This window comes from Perca flavescens, chromosome 5 (assembly GCF_004354835.1).
Source record: "Perca flavescens isolate YP-PL-M2 chromosome 5, PFLA_1.0, whole genome shotgun sequence".
In the NCBI taxonomy this organism is placed as follows: Eukaryota; Metazoa; Chordata; class Actinopteri; order Perciformes; family Percidae; genus Perca; species Perca flavescens.
Window position 1 is genome coordinate 33,536,216 of NC_041335.1, and position 24,963 is coordinate 33,561,178.

General features: G+C 40.9%; 1 protein-coding gene across 1 annotated transcript; it reads left to right on the forward strand.

Moving 5' to 3' along the window:
* Positions 1–388: 388 nt before the first annotated feature.
* On the forward strand, positions 389–24,581 carry cep120 (centrosomal protein 120). The gene is given in 21 exon segments (XM_028577785.1): positions 389–616; positions 1,737–1,893; positions 4,043–4,157; positions 4,271–4,415; positions 5,047–5,195; positions 6,451–6,648; positions 6,728–6,952; positions 7,449–7,589; positions 7,592–7,673; positions 8,038–8,227; positions 8,536–8,685; positions 9,867–10,049; positions 10,131–10,227; positions 10,758–10,928; positions 11,263–11,352; positions 11,548–11,640; positions 12,715–12,876; positions 13,410–13,532; positions 13,640–13,738; positions 22,797–22,942; positions 23,109–24,581. Coding segments are annotated over 21 exon segments (2,982 nt in total). The 5' UTR covers positions 389–567; the 3' UTR covers positions 23,326–24,581.
* Positions 24,582–24,963: the final 382 nt, after the last annotated feature.

Genomic DNA, 24,963 nt, shown 5'->3' on the forward strand with positions numbered 1-24,963 from the left:
CCTTAAAATGAACAATAGGAGACATACTGGGGTACAATATTATTCCTTTATATATTGCAGTGAGTTATTGGTCTCCTCTTTTCTTTGAATTTAAAAATGTATCATAAATTCTTTTAAATAGTGTTGAATTACTTATGACTGTCAATCAAGCGATTTAGCAAGTTAATTAATGAAGGCATAAGAGTTTAGTATAAGTGGATTATTATTAATCATTATTATTATGATGACTAATTTTGCCTTTTGGTATGATAATGATTACTTGGACTGTAGTTGTAGTAGAGTAGAAGTAACGTGGTGTGCAGTGCCCTGCACTTCCACCTCCGACCAGCAGGGCGGCGCTGAATACGCTAGCGTCTTTATCATCACTTCCGGTTTTAAAACAAAATGGGTGGCGCCAAAGCTTGACAACAAAGCGGCTGTTTGCTGCACTCAACGGACACTCAGCGTCCAAGTAAACAAACTCTGCTGTGTTTAAATGTTGTTTCCACATTAACTTTCTGAACTAAACGAAAGTGTAAAAAGGAGTTTGAATAAACAGTTTCCCGTTACAGTTGTACAAATGTCAATATGGCTTCGAAGACAGACCAACTTCTTATCGTTGTGTCCATCCTCGAAGGTAAGCACACAGCTATCTTCTAACGTTAAAGTCAATTATACAATTAACATTACGTGAGACAATAGTATATGTCTTTTAATACTGAATTCAGTCACACGACTGTCATGTGTAACGCATTCAGCTGGCTAATAAGTAGCCTGTTACTGCTGGTCATGCTAGTTAGCTTTAGCAGTTAAATCCACCCTGACCTGAAGTGGCATCAACTGTCCGAGAGCTGGAGGAAGTATTCAGATCCTTTACTACAGCAACGTTAAAAGTACTCATACCACGCTGTAAAAATACCTTGTTACAAGTAAAAGTCCTGCATTAGAAATGCTACTTTAGTAAAAGTATGTAAGTAGAATCAGGACAAAATAAAATAAATAAACTTAAATGTACTTTAAGTATTAAAAGTCGCCTGCTAACAAGGTTGTACTATTGTTATGTCAAGTACCTTACATTTCTACGTAAGTAAAGTAACGTTACTTGTGTAAATGTACTTAGTTACATTCCACCACTGACATCGGTCATTTTTTTTTATTTTTCTAAAAAATAGTAAACATTTTCTGATTCCAGCTTCTTAAATGTGAATATTTTCTAGTTTTTCTCTCCTCGGTGATTGTAATCTGAATATCTTTGAGTTGTGGACAAAACGAAATATTTGAGGACGTCATCTTGGGCTTTGGGAAACTATTTTCTGACGTTTTATAGACCAAACAACTAAACAATTAATGGAGAAATAATCGACGGATTAATCGTTATTTGCAGCCTTATACTGTACATCAGTATTGTGATATGAGGGTCTGGATATTGTGATTAAGCTTAAATGTGTTGCTTTCCTCATATTTAAGGCATAGGATATAATTGTTAGGCCCACAGAGAAACAACAATCATTTATTTTATTTAGAGTAGTTGGACTTAAGAGTAGACTTTCTTTTCTTTAACTCTACTTAGTTATTTACTGTTTTCATTGTCAAATCAAATAGAAAGTCACTCTCAATGGCAGTTTGCTTTGCTACGTTCCAGCCAAATCCTTGTGAGCGTGACTCGTCATCTTAACTGGTGGTAATTCACCAGGTGAAAGTTTGTTTTGTACACAGGAGAAACGTTTAGGAAAGTAAACCCATCTTTCCTTCCCCAGGTCGCCATTTCCCGAAGAGTGCCCGTCTCAGTCTGGTGGTCCAGGCGAGCTTCGATGGCGAGCAGCTGGCCACAGACCCGGTAGAGCACCGAGACCAGCCGTACTTCAGCACTGAGCTGGCCTGGGAGCTGGACCGCAGGACGCTGCACCAACACAGGTCTTACTTACTTACTTACTTATATGCTTGTTTGATAAACGACATAACAAAGAGATGCGAACAGCTGCGATTCAGTTGGCTAAGAAGTAAAAAGCCAATTATTTCTCAATAATCAAATGTGTTTTTAATCTCATCTGGTCAGACAATACAACTGTTGTTATAGTCATAGTCACAGAAGGTTAACAGCTTAAGAATTACCATTAGATTTGGTTAGGCAGCAGTTTGAAAAGGTTGTAGTGAATAACTGTAGGGCTGCAACTAACATGTTTTCATAATCATTTATTCTGCTGTTTTTTTCTATATTAATCGATTAATTAATTGGTCTATAAAACAATGTAAAACACCAATCATCAGCCACTGGTCCATTACAGTAATGTTAAGACAAGGAAAAGCAGCAAATTCTCACATTTTAAGAAGCTGGAACCAGCAAATATTTGTCATTTTTCTTGAATGATTAATTGCGTATTAAAATGATTGCTTAATAATTTCCTTACATTTCAGTAATGGATTTATCAACTAACTGTTGCAGCTCTAATTGACTAATTATAACACGGATATGTTATTATACAAACCAGTGTTGCTCAATGTTCAGAATCCCACAAGGAAATAAATATTATATTTATATTTGTTAATGATGATAATAACTTTATGACACCTTTCAAACCTACATTTTAGAGTGCTTTACAGTTAAAAACAAATAATACAAATTTACTAAAAGATATCAAACAAGATAAAGCCCTTAAAGGGCTCATGACATGGTGCTCTTTGGATGCTTTTATGTAGACCTCAGTGGTCCCCTAATACTGTATCTGAAGTCTCTTTTATATAGACCTTAGTGGTCCCCTAATACTGTATCTGAAGTCTCTTGTATATAGACCTTAGTGGTCCCCTAATACTGTATCTGAAGTCTCTTTTATATAGACCTTAGTGGTCCCCTAGTACTGTATCTGAAGTCTCTTTTATATAGACCTTAGTGGTCCCCTAATACTGTATCTGAAGTCTCTTTTATATAGACCTTAGTGGTCCCCTAATACTGTATCTGAAGTCTCTTTTATATAGACCTTAGTGGTCCCCTAGTACTGTATCTGAAGTCTCTTTTATATAGACCTTAGTGGTCCCCTAATACTGTATCTGAAGTCTCTTTTATATAGGCCTTAGTGGTCCCCTAATACTGTATCTGAAGTCTCTTTTATATAGACCTTAGTGGTCCCCTAATACTGTATCTGAAGTCTCTTTTATATAGGCCTTATAATACTGTATCTGAAGTCTCTTTTATATAGACCTTAGTGGTCCCCTAATACTGTATCTGAAGTCTCTTTTTATATAGGCCTTAGTGGTCCCCTAATACTGTATCTGAAGTCTCTTTTATATAGGCCTTAGTGGTCCCCTAATACTGTATCTGAAGTCTCTTTTATATAGACCTTAGTGGTCCCCTAATACTGTATCTGAAGTCTCTTTTATATAGACCTTAGTGGTCCCCTAATACTGTATCTGAAGTCTCTTTTATATAGACCTTAGTGGTCCCCTAATACTGTATCTGAAGTCTCTTTTATATAGACCTTAGTGGTCCCCTAATACTGTATCTGAAGTCTCTTTTATATAGACCTTAGTGGTCCCCTAATACTGTATCTGAAGTCTCTTTCCCGAAATTCAGCCTTGGTGCAGAATTACAGCCACTAGAGCCAGTCCCACAATGAGCTTTCCTTTGATGTGCCATTTCTGTGTCTGTAGCTATTGAGGAGGAGAGAGAGGGGGGGGTAAGGTGGAGGGTGGGGGTGTGGCCTTGACCAACTGCCACTTTGCTCGTTTGAAAGCCATGATGTCTCTCTCTTTCATGGGTGGGCCAAATTCTCTGGGCGGGCAAAGCAGAGAAATGGGAGGTAACCTTCCTCCTTATGAGGAGAAGATTCCAAATCGGCCCATCTGAGCTTTCACTTTCTCAAAGGCAGAGCAGGATACCCAGGGCTCGGTTTACACCTATCACCATTTTTAGCCACTGGGGGACCATAGGCAGGCTGGGGGAATGCATATTAATGTTAAAAAACCTCATAAAGTGAAATATTCATGCCGTGGGACCTTGAAGATTAAATAATAACTACCAAAAACGAACAATTAATAAAAAGTATGAATGCATCTTCTGTCCTCCCAGACTGCAGAGAACTCCCATCAAGCTTCAGTGTTTTGCTGTCGACTCTGTGAGTAAAAAGAGAGAGAGCGTCGGCTACATCGTCCTGGACCTCCGATCTGTGCAAGACGTCAAACAGGTGAGCCTCTTCTCCTTCTGTCTGGGTGACATGTTGAAGTGTTACGATCAGTGATACCTAGCTGTTGTTCACTGAGACCAGACCAGTAAAAATATATATTTTTTGCCTGTCAGGAGCCTCGCTGGTATCCGCTGCTGAGCAGTAAATACACCAAACAGAAACCAGCCCTCCTCCTCAGCATGGCGCTGGAGAACGACACCAAGCCCTCCGAGCCCTCTCCTGACAGGTTCAAAGCCAAGAAGGCCCCGCCCCGACAAGGTCAGCTGGTTCATCAATACTGTTCTTGCTGTTTTCACATTACTGTTATCTCTTGTATGTTACTTGTATATGTAGAATTATTAACTGACACATGCAGCAGTAGAAGGTTAAAACTGGGACATGAAAGTGAATATATGGCAATTTGAGCTGTTCTGTGTTTATCTGATTGTTTATCAGTGTGATGCTGGGAAATAACATGTTCAGCGGTAATGTGTCTGACTAAAAACTGTATTTAAAAGACTCAAAACAACACTTTTGTGGCTGATTTCTTGTTGGCAGTCTGTCTGCTCTGTCTGTCTGGTAAGCTTTGTGATATCTGCAACACTCTGCAGAGGTCCAGATCCCACAAATCTCACTCATGTGCAGTTTGTAAAGGAAGAACTAAAGCATATAACTCAGATCCTTTTGGATCGGTGATAACACACAGGAAATGCCGCACAAAGTTCTTCACAATAAGAACATATACATGACATAAATAGACACAGAATGAACATAAAAACAGGGATAGAAGAGAACCTTTGCTTTGCATAACCAGAAACCAGAAGTTCAGTGTAAATTAACTTTTTAGATTCTGTTCTCTGTCCCTTTGTCCCTCTCTGGTTGTAACTTGTGTGCTGCTCTGCTGTTGTAGGTTCTCCTGCAGTAAGTGACCTGTTGCCAGACAAGCTGGAGGCCTCGCTGATCCCAGATCAGGGTTACCATCAAGTCGGACCTGCAGATCACTGCTCTGACATGTTCGTCCTGTCCGTCACTGTGGCTTTTGCTACCAAACTAGAACAGGTGAGAACAGTATGTTGACCTCTGACCATCTGATTGTTAACCTCCAATTATGCAATGTGGTGTCGTTCAGTGCCTTCAACGCCTTACAAAAAAACTGCTGGCCTGATTTTTATAAAACTTGGTGGTAGCATGGGCCAAGGAAAGAACCCATTACATTTTGGAGTAGATCTGAATCACAGGGCGGATACACACTTTTTTTTCACTTTCGTTAATATGTGCTGCATTTGTGTGGTGTCGGAATAATCGGAGTTCCCGAATCCCCCGAATTCACACTGCATTAAAGCTAGCGTGTAGTTTCTGTCTCCCCCATGAGGAATTCTAAGTAATGACAACAAAACTGTCGGCGTGTCCAGTCCACATGATACAAGCCTTCCGTGATCGCGCACAGCTCCCACTCCTCCTCCACACAGTTGCTAGTAACCAAGGAGGACACGGAGGATTAAAAAAACATGATGGACTCTTCAGAAGTTATCTTCACTCAAGTTATTGCGTGCGAAAGTCGCCGGACGCCACGATATTCTGAACATAGCCATACTGAGAAATACAGAGAGAGTTGTGTGGAGCTGATTAATTAGCTTTGTAGCAACTCATTTGGCTTAAATGTAACGGACGTTCATTAAGGGCGCTTTTACAAATATTATTCAGTGGACTCGCAGCATTGTTGCATTTTTCATTTGGTTCGGTTTGCTTTCACACTGCATGTTGTCAGATGCACCAAGCACTGTAAACATCACGCGACCGAGCCGGTTGCTTGTTTATTAGACAGAATATCCGAAACTCGCAGACACTCAGAAATAATGGATCAACACCACATTTATAACGTCTCGGGTTTCCTGGTTCTGCTTTAGTGTTTCTAATATTTTAGAAGAAGGCGAACAATGAGCAGCTGACAGAAAGGGAGTGAAGTTGAGAGAGAGAGATGATGATGTCACACAGAACAGCTTATGGATCTGAAAGTTATCATCCCTTAAATCATATACAGTATATAAGTCCATAAATTGTGTGAAAGGTCGAAATTGCAGGCTAGTAAATGCTCTGTTTTTGGTCCAGTTCCTTTGTTTGGGTCGGATGGCGTTCTCACCTGAAGTGAACCGAACTCTAGTTCACTTGGAAGAGAACCGAGACCCCCGTTTTCAAGCTGACCAGAGTTCGTTTGTTTGATTTGTTGTCTATTTTAAACCTTTGACCTATCAATTATATAGTCGAGTTTGAACCATCAAATGGGCTGAGTAGGCTGTCTTGTTGTTCCCCACAGTTGATCCCCAGCACTATGAAATTGTCAGTGGAGGGGTCAGGGTTCTTCTTCTACTACTCTTTACTGGGGAACGACATCACCAGCGAGCCTTTCCACAACCTGCTGAGCCCCGACTTCGAGCCGGAGCGCGCCTCTGTTCGCATCCGCAGCAGCAAACAGATCCTGCAGACCTTCCTCTCTCAGCAACCTAGTTTACAGGTGAGCATGGAAGATTTTCATTAACAGCTCATTACAACCTGTTACTGGCTGTTTCATCAGAGGTTCCTGTCCTCTTCAGGTCCACCTGTGCTGTGGGAATCACTCTCTGGGCAGTACAGACGTCTCTCTCTCAGCTCTGGCTGCTGTCTCTGTGGATCTGGAGAACAAGGCAGCGACGGTGGAGGGAGCATTTATACTCCAACCTCCTAAACGCACCAAACAGGCGCTGCCGGCTCTGCCCGCCGACCTGCAGCCAACTGTGGGGGTGGCTGTTACCCTGAGGAGGGAGGAGGTCGCACCACAGGTACACACACCTAGTGTGGACTCAAAAACAAGCTTTCAAAGTGTTATATGCAAATTTGTGATTATATGTGGTCGTTTGCTGTTACTCGTCTTCTACTGTCCCTCACTCTGCATCGTCCATGTCTGGTAAATCAAAAGAATAAAAAAACGTCAAAGAAAAGAACATCGTTGGACTTGTTTCATGTAGCTGTGTCAGACAGATATAGATGACAGTAGATGAAGAGAGTGATGATAGTAATTGTGCAGAAAGACGTGACCAGTTTTGCGATGGCATTGGATCCTCGTCTATTTGTTACTCTTGATGTTCTCTCTGCCTCATCTACGGTTTTCTCTTTTCTGTCTTCATATAGTCCGACATGTCTTGACCTTATCATGAGCTGTGCTTTACGCTACAACAGTTTAAAAAATCTCAGATTTTGTTGGACCGTCTAGTCAGAAAAGGAAAAACTCCCCCAAACAACAACTCGTCATCATATTTTCTTTTGTCCTTTCTCCAGTCTTTAGGGAAGAAAGAAGGAGGTGGAGTTCAGTCACACTCCAACCCTCCTCCCTCTGATCCTCCTGCAGTACAGAGACCTCGAAGCTCCTCTCCGGTCCGAAAACCTCCCGACTTTTCCCCCCTCGTCCTCCTCTCCCCCCTCCATCCTCTCATACAGAGAGCGAAGCAGAGAGTCTGCTGGAGGAGCTTCAACGTGGTCAAGAGCAGGCAGGACTGCTGGCAGGTGAGGCTGGAAATAACCGCACGTCAGCTTCACACTATTCGAATCGCCAACTATTTTAATAATCGATTCATCCGTCTCTGATTCCAGCTTCTTAAATGTGAAAATGTTTCTAGTGTCTTCTCTCCTCTGTGACAGCAAACTGAATATCTTTGAGTTGTGGATATAACAAGACATTTGAGGACGTCATCTTGGGCTTTGGAAAACACTGATCAACATTTTTCCCCATTTTGACATTTTATACTAGACCGAACGACTTATTGATTAATCGAGAAAATAATCAACAATAAAAATAATTCTTAGTTGCAGCCCTAGAAGTTTCAGTCCAACCAAGGAGGAGTAACATTGTGTTTGTAAATGTGTCCAGCTGCAGATTTGGAGTTTCCTGTGCTGCAGCAGAGTCAGACTGAAGCTACAGCAGAAGGTGGAGCATCATCCGTTAGCGTCTCTGCTCCCAAAGTGTCCATCCCGTCCTCCGCCCATCACTACTGCTTCTCTCTGGATCTCCGCAGCCTGGGAAACCTCAGCCTGACACACCCCATCGCTGCGACGCTCCGGTATAAGACTTTGCCTTAATCCCTTAATCTCTCTCCAGAGGGGCCTGTTCATTATGATAATATTTCACTCACAAAGTGTGAAGACACAGCAATGCAATTATAACATACAGTTTGGGTATAGTTTGCCTTCGTTTTCATGTCTAGTTAAGCCTTGAAATACACTATTATCATAGCAGATACAAATGAAAGTTGCAATCATCTTATAAATATCCTTTAATACAATTTTAAAACAGCTACATAACCAACCATTCAGTGCAGTGCAGCGGTCTAAATTGTTTAATGATGGTTGTTTGTTTGCTGTATTTCAGGTATTCGTATCCGTTCTTCGGCAGTGCAGCTCCCATCATGACCAACCCTCCTGTGGAGCTGCAGAGGAACATGGAGGCGTCGCTGCCTCAGTCCTACTGCGCCTTTGACTTTGCCACTCTGCCCCAACAACTGCAAGACACTTTCCTCCAGTAGGAACACAATTCAAATACTTTACATACGTACTGTAACCGAATGCTTGCAGTGTACTGACCTGTTGGTAGAGTGAGGAAGGATTGTCAAGTATTGATGATCACGTAATTTCTTTTATACTGTTTGTTCTTAACAATAATTGTTTGTCAGGGTTTATCAGATTTGTCTGTATATGTTTTTTAATCTCTGTTTATTAGTAAGATAAGGTAAAACTTAATTTATCCAGAGGGAACTTGTTTTGTAGCAGTTGCAGAACAAAGTGGGAAAGAGTGCAAATATATAAGGTGCAAATCAAACTAAATATAAATAGGGCTGTGCTCGATTGAAGAAATTCTTAGTCGACTAACACTCATTCAGTTGTATAGACTAATCGATTAGTTGATTTAATCGACAGATCTGTAAATCTGAGTTTCCGCAAAGAGTCATGCAAAAGCTCCACTTTTATTCTTGTGTTTACCAGAGATGTGCTCGTACGTTTCTTGGAAATAAGTCATTCAGCATGAAAAAAGCATAAAACATGACTAATCGACTAAAGAAATCTAAGTTGACTAAGACCAAAACGACCGATTAGTCGACTAATCGACTAAGAGGGAGCAGCCCTAAATATAAACAATACAGCTTATTAGTAAGGTGCAAAAATCCAATGTACACAATGCCAGAAATGCAAACATTGACAGTAAAAAAAAAAAGGTTGACAATTAAACATCTAAGACATGCCAAAAAGTAAACTATGTAAAATAAGGGTGAAACTTAAATTCTTAAAATCTTTTTGTTCGTCTCTCTACAAAATCCAGTGATTTTCCGATTAACTGTGCTTGAGTTTGCTATCTGATTTAGTGATGTTGCTATGTCTCTGACGCATTATTTGAAAGGACGCACGCATCCAGGGGACAAACTCTATTTTGTCCCCCTGATAATTCTACATTGTGAACAAAAAACATGTGTTAAAATCACAGAAATAAACAAAAGAAACATTGCTGCTTTAGACAATTTGTGATGCTTCCATATTAATATCCTCTCTATTGTGTGCTAAATCACATTTGGCCAGCAGGTGGTGCCATAGGAATGTGTTTTCACATAGTTTTTGTCTCTGTGAACATTAATGATGGAGCTGCTGGACGCCCTGCAGTGTAATGTCTAATGTGTCTGGACTCATGTGTGTATCTGTGTGGCGTTGTAGAGTTCCTCTGGTTGTGGAGGTTTGGCACAGAGACTCCACCAGCAGAGACCAGCTGATAGGACGAGCCTCCGTTCAGCTGTCTCGCCTGCTGAGCTCTGAGAGGAGCAGAGTCCTGGCATCAACCGGGGAGCAGAGCTGGAGACAAACTCATCAAGACCGCATCGCTGTGCTCAATACACACCGGTAGGAACCAAACAGTGACGCCCAGACTGATGACATGGTGCATGGTAACTACTGCTAAACCCCTGTGTTTCCATCCTTCAGTCCCAGTAGGAAGGTGGCAGAATTGAGCTATGTGGCAACACTGGAGGACCTGGGGTTGGTCAAAGCCAGAGAAGTCATAGTGTCTGACTCTTCACAGGTGTGTGTGTGTGTGTGTGTGTGTGTGTGTGTGTGTGTGTGTGCGCGTGTGCGCGTGCGCGTGTACGCACATATTGGATTGGTTGAAATAAAATGGTTGGTTTTAGGGATGCCAATTTGGATTTTTCTTTTTTTGGGAGGGATTTTATAGCCGTGCGTTGTTAACCGATCATTAACCGTTAACTGACAACAGAGTCCTAGTTAAACCGTCCATGGGAATAAACGGGAATTAATGGGAATAAACTGGATATTTTTAATATTGCTTGTTTTAATACTGTTAGTCTATAACAGGGAACTTAAATGTAGTTGAAAAAACGTTACATCATAATCTTGGTTAAAACACCTGATTTAATGCAACTTCAGTTGAATGTCCTCCCTATATTTGTCAATGACATGCACGCACACAGTAATCAGCATAGGCTACTACATACTTGTCAACATTTAGTTTTTCAGTGGCAGTCAGTGTACAGACCTCTGTGTCAAGTTTTCTGGTAATATTTCACTGTTTTTTTAATCCTCATGTGTCATCAGAACGAAGCTGCAGTCCCCACACAGCCGTCCTCCCACCCTGCTGCTCCCAGCCTGAGCGTCGCCCCGCTGGGCCCCACCGCTCCGACGGCCCCCAGAGACACCCAGGAGTACCGCACGGCCCTAGAGCTGGAGCTGTGGAAAGAGGAGCAGGAGGATCTGTTCGATGATCAGGTAAACACAGGACTGAAAGTAAACGTGATAAGACTAGATACAAAAAAGTATAATGATTAAATACAATGTTATAGATAACTTAATGTAAACACAGAAGATGTAGTTTTTAATGTAAACATGCTGCAACATTAAGCTACGGACGGGGATTATACAAAATGTAGTTTTCATTCTGAAAAGCTAAAACGTTCCCTCATCGCTCCTTTAGGATTGTTAACTAAAGTGTTTTTGACCGCATATAAACCAGTGTTTTACGTGTCGTTTTAATCCCTCATGTTGTCTGTGTCGACTGAAATATATATAATATATATTTTGTGTGTTAATGTGTTTGTTTTAGTTGAGGAAGAAAGAGCTGAGCCACATGCAGGCTCTGGCAGAGGAGTGGAGGAAGAGAGACCGAGAGAGAGAATCTCTGGTCAAGAAGAAGGTACACAAAAACACACAATACTTACACACTGCTGTATATGGTACACAAATACACACAACACTTACACATTACTGTATATATTGCAAGATTTCTTTTTTATATAGACGAATGGGACACTTCAATCTTCAATCTGAATTTAAAAATGACTGCCTGTGTTTTTCTTGTGCTTCTCCCCAAATCTCTTTCCGCTCACAGGAGGTGGAGTATAGTCTGTTGGAGGAGCAGCTTCAGAAGACTCTGTCTGATCTGGAGAAAAGAGAGAAACAGCTGCTTGAATCAGAGCTGGAGGTCAGACTCACCTCTGACCCTTTAATATACACAGCAAATCCTCAGAATTTAACAGCTTAAACTAGTCAATGTTGAGTTTTTTTTAGTTTTTTTGCTTCAAAAATGAAAAAGTAATAATCTGGAAGATTTCCATTCAAAAAAAATGTCTGTTGTCATTGGTGATAGATAGTACCTATCTATCACCAATGAGGTAACACAATGGTGATTTAGCCACTGATGAAAGCCCTTGCATTTGCAGTATTATGAACTGGGTAGAGCTGGGCAATATATTGATATTATATCGATATTGTGATATGAGACTAGATGTTGTCTTAGATTTTAGATATCGTAATATGGCATTAGTGTTGTCATTTCCTGGTTTTAAAGGCTGCATTACAGTAAAGTGATGTCATCTTCTGAACTTACCAGACTGTTGTAACTGTTCTAGTATTTGCCTTTACCCACTTAGACATTATATCCACATTACTGATGATTATTTATAAAAAATCTCATTGTGTAAATATTTTGGTGAAAGCACCGATAGTCAACACTACAATATTGTTGCAGTATCGATATCGAGGTATTTGGTAAAAAATATCGTGATATTTGATTTTCTCCACATCGCCCAGCCCTAGAACTGGGTGTGTCGACATTCCTGGGAAAAATCACACTTTCGTTTATCTTGTACAAAAGAGGGTTATGGAATCTGTTCTAAAAAATCAAAATGTGTCATATTGGTGAAGTGAAACTTAAATGTGTCCAATTGATACATCTACGCACATAAATATATTGATTAGACACTCATAACAGTATTATCAAGGTATTACGTACATTTCTCAGCAAAAGTTAAAATAAAAAAAAAAATTCTTGAAGCTGTACTTTCATGTCTCTTTGTAGCTTTGCTTATTTAAAGCTAATGTACTTGCACTTACTACTTGTTTGAATCTTCACAGTTGAAAGCACTTAATTGTAAGTCGCTTTAGATAAAAGCGTCAGCTGAATGACATGTAATGTAATGTAACATAACATGTAATGTAAAAGGAACCACAGTGTTTAAAGCGCGTGCTTTGACAGTGATTCTGTTTGTGTGTTCAGACTCAGAGGCTGCAGAGGGAGCTGCGAGCTGAACACGATCTGACCCAGAGGGAGCTGCAGGAGAGCAGCAGGAGGCTGCAGCAGGACTGTGACCACCGGGTGGCGATGGAGAGAGACAAAGTCCGACTGATGGAGGAGGAGAGAGGCCGGCTGCTGCAGCAGGTAAAGACAAACACACAAAGAGAGAGTACTTTTGTCTGGGTCAGAGTGATGGTGCGTTCCATTTATACTCGGAGGTCCGAATTTCGGAGGTCAACGTTATAGACACGCACCCTGACCTCGAATTTCCAAGTTGGGGAGTCGGACAACCTTGCAGTACCCCAATCTCAAAATCCAACATGGCTTCTCCGTGCATCAGCAGTAGGGAAAGCTGTAGTAACACACAGTTATTAGTCTCACTAAATCAGTCGTACACACACTCCTGTCCATCTTCTATCTGTGGACATGTTGTTACGCTGTTTGTATGCACAACAAAAATATAATAATGAGTTGTTATCCATTGGTATTGCTAACAAGGGCTAACCTGGCTAATGCTAACCCCAGAATGAAAAAGCTTGTATTGTAAATGGGACGCATTCAACTCGGGTGTGGCGTCGTTCCCAGCTCCCACTTCCAATTTCCGAGGTAAATGGAACGCACTAGGAGTTTACCTTTATATTAAAATAATAACTTGTTTCTCCGTTTGTGTCGTCCAGATTGCAGACGGTGAGTTTCGGTACAAACAGCTGGAGAAAGAGTTCCAGCTCTACAGAGAACAACAGAACATCAGACCAGAGTTCAGACTGCAGTCAGAGGTCAACCTGCTGACTCTAGAGAAGGTAATCTACTCGGTTCTAACATCATTACTACCAACTTGTCTCTCACATGGAAGCAGAAAAATCCAAGAAAAAACGAGTTGATGATGTTTTGCTGTGTGATTATTAAGGTGGAGCTGGAGAGGAAGCTGGAGTCCACCACCAAGTCCAAGCTGCACTACAAGCAGCAGTGGGGGCGCGCCTTAAAAGAGCTGGCCAGATTCAAACAGGTACGTTCGTCTTGAGGGAGGGGCTTTAACAGTGAAGGACTCACCACTGTTTCATTAAAGATTCAGGGAGTTAACTTTTAAAAGACCTACAAAACGTGGGGGTCTGTGAGGTCAGTTTTTGCACCTTTTGAAAAGATCTGGTTTGCATTTAAAAAAATTGTCCATTCATAACCTAAAAGTAAGTGGATCCAAAGGCCCTTAGTTTCTATGTGGAGCAGTATTGTTTTAGCTGCAGGAAGTTGTAAATAGGTACATCAAACTAAATGCAATTCTTTACAAAATGAGCATCCAAAGTACCAAACACAAATGAGACAAACGGGGCTAGGACAGCAAATACCGATCGATTTCATGATCACTTCATTTGCTCATTATTATCCCGATTATTCAGTGTATTGTTTGGTATATTCAGCAAATTCTCAAAATGATATCAGATTGTCAAAATAATTGACAGTTGACTTCTGTCGATTGATAATGTTAGAACCGATCAAATAAAAGCAGGTCAGTTTTTCTCACGGACAGACAGTTGAACCCACCAACAGAGAACATTTTACTTCTGGAAAGTGCATAACGACGTGACAGTAACTGTAAAAAAAAAAAAAAAAGAACTGAAATCAATAAATGCACGGACGATAAAAAACGCCTCAACAAGGCAAAGGACAAAAACCAAACCAAAAAAAAAGAGCCACACCTGTGAGACAAACTTTATGGTGGAGAGCCACGCTGATGCTTCTCCGTCCTGACAGCGGTTATTTTTCACAGCAGATAATAGTAGTTTTTCTGTGTGTTACGCTGCAGGTTTTTAATGTGCTGCTGGAGACGAGCTGGCACTGTTAGGACATTTAACAGCTCTGTTGACACAGAGCGAGCGGAGGAAACAGCGCCGCCGTCATCACGCCAAATACACAAGTACAGTATGTACGTGGCCGATGTGCATAAAGGCGAGAGAGGCTCGAATAAAAGTTCCTTTAACTAAGAAGAACAACTTGCCGACAAACATTTCATGACGTATGATCTCTTCACAATAAAAGCATCCTGTCGGTTGGCCAGTGGAAAGCTTTTAATGTGAAGCAGCAACAGCAGGAAAAGTTGGGGTTGGTTTAGCATTAACTTAACAACGACTGTGTGTGTGTGTGTGTGTGTGTGTGTGTGTGTGTGTGTGTGTGTGTGTGTGTGTGTGTGTGTGTGTGTGTGTGTGTGTGTGTGTGTGTGTGTGTGTGAGCGTGTGAGCGTGTGAGCGTGCGTGCGTGCGTGCGTGCGCGCTAAACTGATGGCTCTCACACATTTCATTGTCTACTTCACCTCAGCTAAATATTTGGCTCTGGTGTAAAAACACACCTCTCTTTTTCTTTCTCACTCTTTCCTTTTCTTTTTCCTACACACACACACACACACACACACACACACACACACACACACACACAGCACTAAGTGGGGCTTCAGTCAGCCTAAGACTAATGTAAACACACACGGACCTTATCTGACAAACTAATAACTGTTACAGACATCAACCAGCTGGAAAACTGGACAAACAGTTTTTTCTCTTTTCTTTTTGCATCAATCTCTCTTCCTCTCTTTCTGTTTTTCTCCCCCATCTCTCCCTTTTTCTCTCCCTCTGTCCTTCTCTTCCTCCGTCACTATATCCCTTTCAACCACTCTTCCTCTTCGTTTTCTGCCTCTTCTATTTCCCTCTCTCTGTCTCATTCCATCTCTTCCATTCTTTCTTTACCTTCTTTTTCCCCTCCTCTTTTATAGTTTCACTTTGTCTGACATTAACTTTCTCATATTTTTCTATTTTTCCACCTCACACTTTTTTTCAGGTCATAACTTCCATTTCCCTCCTCCTTTTTGTAGTTGACACTTTTTTTAGTCTTTCTCTTCCCTTCCCCTCTTTTCCTTTCCTCTCTCTTCTTTTTGCATGTCTCTCTTCTTCCTCCCCATCTCTCCCTTCAGCCACTTCTCCTATCTCCCTGCCTCTTATCTCTCTTCGTCTTCTGCTTTTCTTCTCTACTTTCCATCTTTTCATTTCTTTACCTGATTTTTCCACCTCTCTTATCCCTGTATTCACCTTTTTTTGGTCCACTTTTTACCTCTCTTTTCCCCTTTCTTTCTCTGCCTCAACCGTCATTCCTTGTTCCCTCTCTCCCTCTTTTTCTAGCTCACACTTCATTTCACTTCATGTTCATAACTTCCTTATCCTTCCTCCTTTTTGTCATTTGTTTTTATTCTTCTCCTCTTTTCTTTCTTTATACACTCTCTTTCTCCGTCTCCCCCCTCCCATCCCTCCTTCCTCCCCTCTCTAAGTGCCACATCATCGTAAAGAAAACACGGTGTGATTTATGCTGCTCTAAAGGGGTTCGGTGCTGAGTGTCACCCCCCGCCCATTAATCATCCCTGGGATTGGGTTGAGCAACAAGCTAGCCAGGCGCTAACTATTCAGATGTCACACTCTCGCTTTTTATAAAATATCAGGCCTGTGTTTACACGACCATCCGTCATGGCGCTCGGCGGTTTTTAAAGCCGGCTTTTGTTTGGTTTTTCTCGGCCTCTCCTCGCCTATTTATTCTCTCCTCTCAGCGCCTCGCATGGCGTGCTGTTTAGCTCAACTCGGATCATAAAAATTCTTGTCGGAGGAAGAATGTGCTTTTCGACTCAGGAGGTGTGGAGCGAGAATTAATGTCCAGACGGCTCCGAGGTATTAGATCAGAGAGTTAGCCTCTGTCTTTTTAAATTCAAAATATTGGGACAAGGAGCTTAAGTTGTTCTTTTCAAAGCAAAATATTGGGACAAAGAGATTAAAGTTCTGAGGCTGGAAGCTAAATTTGGTATTTTTACAGCCCAAGTGGAAGGTCGGGAAACTAAATTTGGTCAATTTTATCGGCCGTAACGAAAGAATATTTATATCTGTAAATCCAGCAGTAACATGAGACAACGGTGCAAACGTCCAGTTTACCAAAGTCTGCGGTCTTTGTAGTTAACAATGTTTGGTAGATAAGAGCCAGTGGACGTCAGGTGTTTATCTGTTTAAAGCCTCAGTGATGAAAGTTGGTCTTTTTGTTTTGTGTCCATTTTTAATGCAAAATCTCTATTAATCTGTAGATCAGTCAGCAGATAACTTGGTCCAGTGCAAACAGACACCAGTGTTTCTTCCACTGATCAGTGGAGTTTTGTTACAGACACTTAACAACCCTTACTGCCAAAAAAAAAACATATCTATTTAGACATTTTCTGTTTTAAAACCAGACAAAATATTTTTTAGCACATGCTAACTGCTCCGCCAAGGCATGCCCTATCTCACAATGTTAACGCAGTGTGAATTTTCCCAGTCGGGAACTAATTTTTCCGATTATTCCGACGCCACATGAATGCATCCCCAGTGTCCTATCTCGCAACGTTAACGCAAGTGAAAAATGTATTGTGTATTCGCCCCGTGATTCGGATCTGCTTTCATAAAAATCAGGCCAGTAATTTTTTCGTAATACTGCTGACAAACAAACAAACAAACTAACAAACCGAACCCAAAAACACCTTGGCGAAGGTAACAATCTCGATAGAGGAGGACGACTGAGAAAACAAGGGTTGGTGTTCCATCTTATTAAAGATCGACTTCAATAAAAAATAATTTAATTTTTTGGGGCTTTTCCCTTTATTGACAGTGGATAGACTGGAAAGGGGGAGAGAGAGATGGGGGGTGACATGCAGCAAAGGGCAGCAGGTCGGATTCGAACCTGCGCCGCTGCAGGACTCAGCCAACATGGGGTGAACGCTCTTACTGGGTGAGCTAGAGGCCGCCCCAATATGCAGATTTTAAATCTGGAGACAAAGAGAGCACTGAGAATCAAATGGATCTTAAATTAGCAAAATTACAATTAACTAACTAACTATTACAGAATTAAAATTGGATGGAAGGAAAAGTGAACAAGGCTAAAAGCCTAAACACACTCAGCGACACGTTTCAGTAACATTTCGTTTTAATGTTTGAATGTTTGGTTTCAGTCAGTCAAAGCACTCACGCTTTCAAAGTTTGGGGTTCAATTCCCTCCGTGTCCGTCGTGACTAAAGCTGACCTCTCTCATGGGTCTGTTTGTATAAAGCTGTCTGTCAAACAGCAGATGCAACATGTCCTCAGAGGGAATTTCAGTGTTACTGGTCTCAGCGGAGGCTCTCTGATGGTTCCCACTGAGCATTCCTGGAATGTTCTGGAGCTCCAGTGTGAGGGGCGTGCTCCAGACAGGGAAGGTCAGGGAGGGTGGTAGGTTTTCTGGAGCTATTGAGGGGATTCCTTGGAATATTAATATGAAAATAACAGTGTGTTTAGATGGAAAAAAAAACCCAGACTGCAAAAACAACATTAGTTGTAGTTTCAAATAAAAAGTCTTTAAATAGTCAGAGGGCCTCGTTCTCGTATTCTATTCCTAAACCTCTTCAACTTTTTTTCTTCCGAGTTGCATTCACCAAACTGACTTGTTTCAGCCTGATAAATGCCAACTGTTCATGCGATATCCATACATAACATAATTAATGCCCCCTAAAATTGTTCTGATTGATTGTCGTTTGGATTCCTAAATCGAGCAAGTGTTAAATGCCTGCTAATACGTAGGTTTACTTATGATTTGATCAGATAGTTCCTGATTTAAATATACATTTTGCCAAATTCTTTACTGTTATATTTCTGCAACGTTCTTGTACAGCTGCTTGTGTTGAGGCAAAGTTTGGCTTGTTTTGCTAAATTAATAAAACATGATTGATATATCCCTAAAAGTATGGCGCTAAAAAAAGCATTGGCTTGGTATCGAAACAATACCCAGTTGTAGTCAAAGAAAACTAAAGGAATACATCAGTGTGCTCGGTGGTTTTAATCTGACCAGCAGCTTCTATCGCAGACAAACAGACCGTGTTCTTAAACTCTGCTCCTGGGTCTCTTATCTCGTACTTATCGCTCTAAAAGCCCGCCAGGCCAGCCTGGACACACTGATCTTAACCCTTCAAACTCTCCGAGATATATCACTGCTGTGGAGTTATTTAACCCTGTGTGGAGCGGCTCTCGTCTAGATTAGTTAAAGTCAATTATCTAGACTTTACTTTCATCTGTTTTGGCAATTCAACAATGAATAATAAGATCAAATAAAATAAAAATGTCACATTGTTTCCATTATTCATGCAGTCCTGTTGATGGATTCATTTGTTTTGTACCTATGATGCTGTTTTGAGTCTTGTGTGGAGCTGAGACTTTTAGTTAAAAATTAAATAATAATAAAATTAGGGCAAAGTTTTAATCGCGATTAATCGCATTGTTTTACGCAAAATCCAATAATGAATTCAAAAGTAGTGTATAGTGCATAACATTTGTTCTGCAAACACTTAACATCAGCATTTTGTTTATACAGTAGCAGTTAAATAAAATATTTAGTGTAAATCTCAACTTAAACAATGTAATCAAAGCAAATACAAAATTAAAGCTTATTGCCACTGCCAGGGCATTCATGTTATCCTGTTATATATAGCTCAAAGTGATTTACAACAAAAGAAAATACAACACATTAAAACAACTCTTAGAGGCGATAATAAGATACAAGAAAGTTAATTAATGGATAGGTCGGTCGACAGAAAAACCATTGCAAGCAATCGCCTGTTTCAGCTTTTATTTGTGAGCATTTGTAGCTTTTCTTTCTCTCGGAATGCTTGAAAACATGTTCACTTTGGGCTTTAGGGAATTGTGATTGGCATTGTAACTATTTTCTGCCATTTTAAAGGAGGAACTATTTATATATTTTTCACAAAAAATAATGGCCAGATTAATAAAAAAAAAAATCGTTAGCTGCAGGTTTAAAGTGTAAACGTGTAAAACCGCTTGATGTGCCGCTGTTATTTATTTGCCTCGTCGCTAGGGTTGCACAATATTGACAAAATGGGATATTGCGATATCGATTATGAATATTGCAATATCGATATTAATTTCGATATTGTTAAACACATGTAAAATTACAAACGTTACGGGAAAACGCATCAAAATAGATTCCTAACAAATTGAACAAGTTTTCTTGCAACACAAGGTTTATTTCATATTGGACTGGTCCAACGTGAATAAATAACGGTGTTTCCCACACGTAGACTAATGTGTGGCGGTGCGCCTCACTATCAACACCGGCCGCCGCACAATGCGTTTCGGTATTCTTTCTTCTTTTTTTTAACGCTATTTAAAACACGTTCTTCTGCATTTCCTTTCCCTGCTCTCCTCCGTCTCTCTGTCACTTGTGTCTCGCTCACACAGACACACACACACACATCTCCTCCCACCATGCGGTGTTTGGTGTTTTTAGCCCCCAATGTCGTCTTCCAGGCAGCGTGGAAATGGTTATAGTTAGGGTTAAAGTGAGGGTTAGCTGCCTGTAAGGAGACGGTGGAGGCTTAAAACACCATCGAGCCCACCGTGCACACAGGCTCCGTCAAGGAGAGAAGACGGCTGGCCAAATTCATATTTCAGATATTGATATATCGTGTACCCCTACTCGTCGCTGCACTCAAGTTTATTCAGATCCAACTTTGACTCCTGCTGAAGTCATGTCAAATGTTTTCTGGTTTCAATTTTCTGCTTTTCTTTATTTTATATATTATGTAATCTAAATATGTTTGGGGGTTTGGGCTGTTGGTCAGACAAGCTCTTTGAGCTCTGCGACATTTTAAAGGAATTGTTTCACCATTTTCACTACGAAGAATATAATAATATTCCAGTGAGGACCGTGAGTCATTACATCAGTCCTGGGTTCTTTTACTTTTTCAAATGCTGATATATTTAAATTATAACTTCCCCCTGAACCCCCTCAGGTGTGGAGCCAGCTCAGCTTCAGTCGCTCAGCCCTTTACACAAAGCAGACATTATATATTTATCCACATTTTTCTGTGATTTCAGCTGTTTTGTGAGCCTCATTTGTCTCTTATGCGAGTCCCTCTCGTCCTCCTTTTCGTGTTTTATCCATCACGTCCCCAAAAACCCTCAGTGAAAAACTCTCCCCGAACTCCCACAGGTGGAGAGCTGCTCAGAAAACTACATCTGAGCTGAGAAAAGTGTCCACGTGTGTTTGTACGAGCCGTCCTCTCCCAGCTGCTCGCGACTGTTGACCTCTGAACGTGGGGGCGAGTAATGGAGGGAAGACGGAGGGGAACCTGGGGGAGGAGAAGTCAATCTCTGGTCATCTATCCCAAACCCTCTCTGAACCCTCAGTCCCCCTGCTGCACACAGCTTGTCTACACTTTAACATCAGTCGGCCTGTTTGAACTGGTCACCATATTTTAGGGCCTCTGTGTTGAGCTGCATGATACACATATCGGGTTTCTTGCGCGATCTGAAGTGAAGAAGAAAGTCTTCTTCATTCATTTTTTCACTTTCATTTGATTATTGTTAGATTTGTGACGGTGGTGGGCAAGAACCAGATTTCTTTTCAAGGTTCATTTCACAATGAATGGCATCCTGTTGCGTTTCCAGAGTTTAAGTCCAAATAACGAAATTCAATATGAACAGGTTTTTCTTCGGATCGTTCAGATGTTTTACTTTTATGTTGTGGTAAATATTTTATCCTCCTGTTAGAGTAAGGTTGATTTCCGATCCGGTGTGCAAGCTTAAATGTTTGATTTTATGCAAACTGGCTGAACCGGCACTTGTCATCAAGACATGCTCTGCAAAAGTCGCCTACATCAACAACCTGTGCTAATGGCGTCACTGCGCTAAATCCCAGCTTGTATTGCATTAGTTACAAGCAATGTGACGAGAGCGGCTTTTTGTTGCATTTGCACGGAGCTCGTGCTCCGCTGTAGCTGCTGGGAGGATTCATGACGTAAGAACTGTAAATGATCTGCTTCACGGTCCTGAGTTTTAGTAGCTTTTCTCCTTCACCCCGCTCCCCCGTCGCCGCCGAGGCCTCGGTATCACCTCGTCGTCTAATTGTTTCAGGACTGGGCCTCAGATTGTCCTTGGCAGCGGGCACTAGAGAAAATGTTTAGCATGTTTGTTTTTCTAGTAATTAGCCTTAAAACTGCCGTAATACAGACTGCTAATGGTCCACAGAGAGCTGAGCCTGTGTCAACATACCACCGCCTGTGTGTGTGTGTGTGTGTGTGAGTGTGAGAGAGAGATGTTTTCATGAGAGATTGTGTGTGTTTTTTTTCTGTTAGGAGGTGAGGTGATCAGGCGTGTGAAAAGTGGTCGGCAGGGCCGTAATGTGAAAATGTTAGTTTTCCCATCCAGAATCAGCCGGCTGGTCGTTCTGCTCTGTATCACCAGAACACACCGACAGATTCTAGCTCAACTCACCTCCAGCCGGCTGCTCGCCATGTTTTCCACGTTTATCTGCCCCCGTTAGCAGAGCGGCTATTCGCTCGGTCTGTTAAAAAGATATTTAAATAACTGCTGAATTGGTATGAATTTAAATTTGCTGAGGATATTTAGTGTTTCCCAGCAGGTTGTTGGATGTAAACCTGCGAACTTGGAATCCCTTTTGATTGATGGATCAAAGCTCTGACACAATAGACATGTTTTTGTTTCCCCTGCGCAGACTGTTTGCCTGATTTATTAACGTCCAGCTGTAAGCCAGTAGACAGAGCCCAGATTAGTATTATGGGTCATTTTGGGAAGTCTGAGCTGGAGGCCGGAGCAGCTGAAAGAAATACGACTTTTTAGACGTTTTTATTAAGTTTTCTCATCGTGTTCGTGTGAATTCTTCCAAGTCGTGCAACATTCTTCTCAGGGAGGTTTTATGAAAATGTGAAACCAGACAAACGTATCACCGACCTCTGTGTAATTAGGAAAAACAGTCCCTTGGCATCCAAACACACACATTTCAGCACCGAGGTCAGAGGTTTATTTTGAAATGTTCTCAGTTGAGATTTGACCTGTAGACCGCTGCAGGACGTCACGACTCAAGCTGTGAACGTGGAACACGTTTGGAGACATCGGGACGGTCCTGAAGTGAAACAAGTTAAAGTCTCGTTCACTGTAAACACACCAAAACAAACGCGCCACATGTTTAGTTTTAAGCGTCATGTTTTTGTCTGTGTTTGTTTGCAGCGGGAGCAGGAAAACGCCATGACGCGCCTGAAGAAGCAGCAGGCGGAGCTCGAGGCCATGAGGCTGCGTTACCTGGCAACGGAGCAGAAGGAGGCGGTCCACCAGGACAGAAAGGAGCTGGACGACATCAGGAACGAGCTCAACAGGTCAGATCCTTCAGGTTTCAAGTTCTTTGTCATAAATGTTAACAGTGAGGTTTTTAACGTGTTTATATTGTATGTCAGTGTATCTATGTGCACTACATACTGCACTCTGTGCTTATTATCTAACTCCTATCTAGTTAAGAGAAGTTTTTGATATTTTCTTTGCCAGATTAAAGCAGCAGGAGGACAGGTTGGGCCCCGCCTCGTCCCCGTCTGGCCCCGCCCCCACTCAGAGTGTCATTGAGAGCGCTGACGAACATCTGAGCCGCCTGTTGGAGGAGAGAGACACTCTGCTGAGGACCGGCGTCTACACGCACGAAGACCGAATCATCGCCGAGCTCAACAGACAGATACAGGACGCCATGAGGGACAGAGGAAATCTCTGACGTCCTATCAAGAGACATCAGAGACTGCAGGTCAACCATCCACTCAGGCTGCATTCACACAAACATGCCTGAGGTTCACTGTGTGTTAACGTGTTACTTTAACCAGACAATATAAACGTTGCCTTGAATCAGAAGTACAATACTTCAATAACTTCACACATTCATGTACGAGTGTAAATGAGTCTGAGTGTAAATGAGTGTTTGTAATCATTCCTTACAGTCCAGCTTAGAGTCGGAATGATTACAGCAACAAAATATCGGTGTAATTATGAGTATGCGAGTATTGTATTAAGATGGACTTGAAAAAAAATGTGAACCTGTCCTTTAAAAGATAATTCCACTAGTTTTTCATGTCTAAACCTTTAAGACTACAAGTTTTTCCAACAATATTATATCCAGCCTTTTAGATAATCTGCTATCTTCATGCAGAAAACAGTTTCAGTTTCTTGTGAGCTGCTGATGCATTCGAGGACGTTCAGACGTCTGAGAACCTGCATGATCCATTTCACAATGTTCACTGGAGCTTAAAGGATTAGTCCATTTATTTGTTAATTGTCAAATATTTATTAATTAACAATTTTGACATCATCTTGTGCTCGGTAAAAATTGTGATTGACACTTTAGAAACTTAACGATTGATCAATCAGAAAATAATTGGCAAATTAATCCACATTTCCCAAACAAATCTAAACACTGCCTGTGCTGAATTATCTCTTAAGATAATTTACACAGAAATGAACTGAAGGAAATTAAAAACTAAATACTGATTTCTGAATTAGTTAAATATTTACATGATAAGTAGTTAATGGACTAAAACATGAAAAACCAGCGGTCTGTTCTTTTTAAATATGAATGTTTGAGCATCAGAGCGTTAAAATCTGAAGCATTATTGAACCTGAAATGTGTGTGTTAAGTTATTAGAGAATGATGAGTTTGTGTTCAGTATCAGTAGGTTTGTTCTGATGAGGTTTTTATGTGACAGCAGGTGGCGCTGCAGCCTCAGAAACTACCACTCCTCTGACCTGCAGACGCTGTGAAACATTTATTTATTTTTTTATCATCAGAACAAAAATGACTGACTTCTGTGTTTGTCTGCAATAAATTATTTTGGGATAAAATCTGCTGTGTAAATGTGTGTTTTTGTTATTTTCCAATAAAGATTTTTAATATAATTCTGTTTTATCAAAGAGCAGAGAGCCACTGGAGAGATGTTTACACTGTTAAACAAATAAAGATCATTATGAATTCTTTTCTAATCCTTTGTTGTTATTTTTTTTCTATGGTGTGCAAATGATTTACCATATTTGTTCCAGGTAGAAATGTGTACAAATATGAAGTGGTGATCATTTTTTTTAGTACTTTCAGTTCACTTTTAACAGACAGATGGATTTTAAAGAGTAATTAAAATCTTGATGATTTTTTTAAGACATACTATACGATTACTTTTTATTATTTTTGTCAAAGATGTCATAGTATATCATAAAAAATAATTGTGCAGTATGTCATAAAAGTCAAAAAAGTTTATATAGTATGTCATAAAAAGTCATAGTATAGCATGCCATCAAAAATGTCATAAAAAAGTTATAGTTTGTCGAAAAAATGCCATAAAAGGTTGCATGTCATAAAAAAGTCATACTA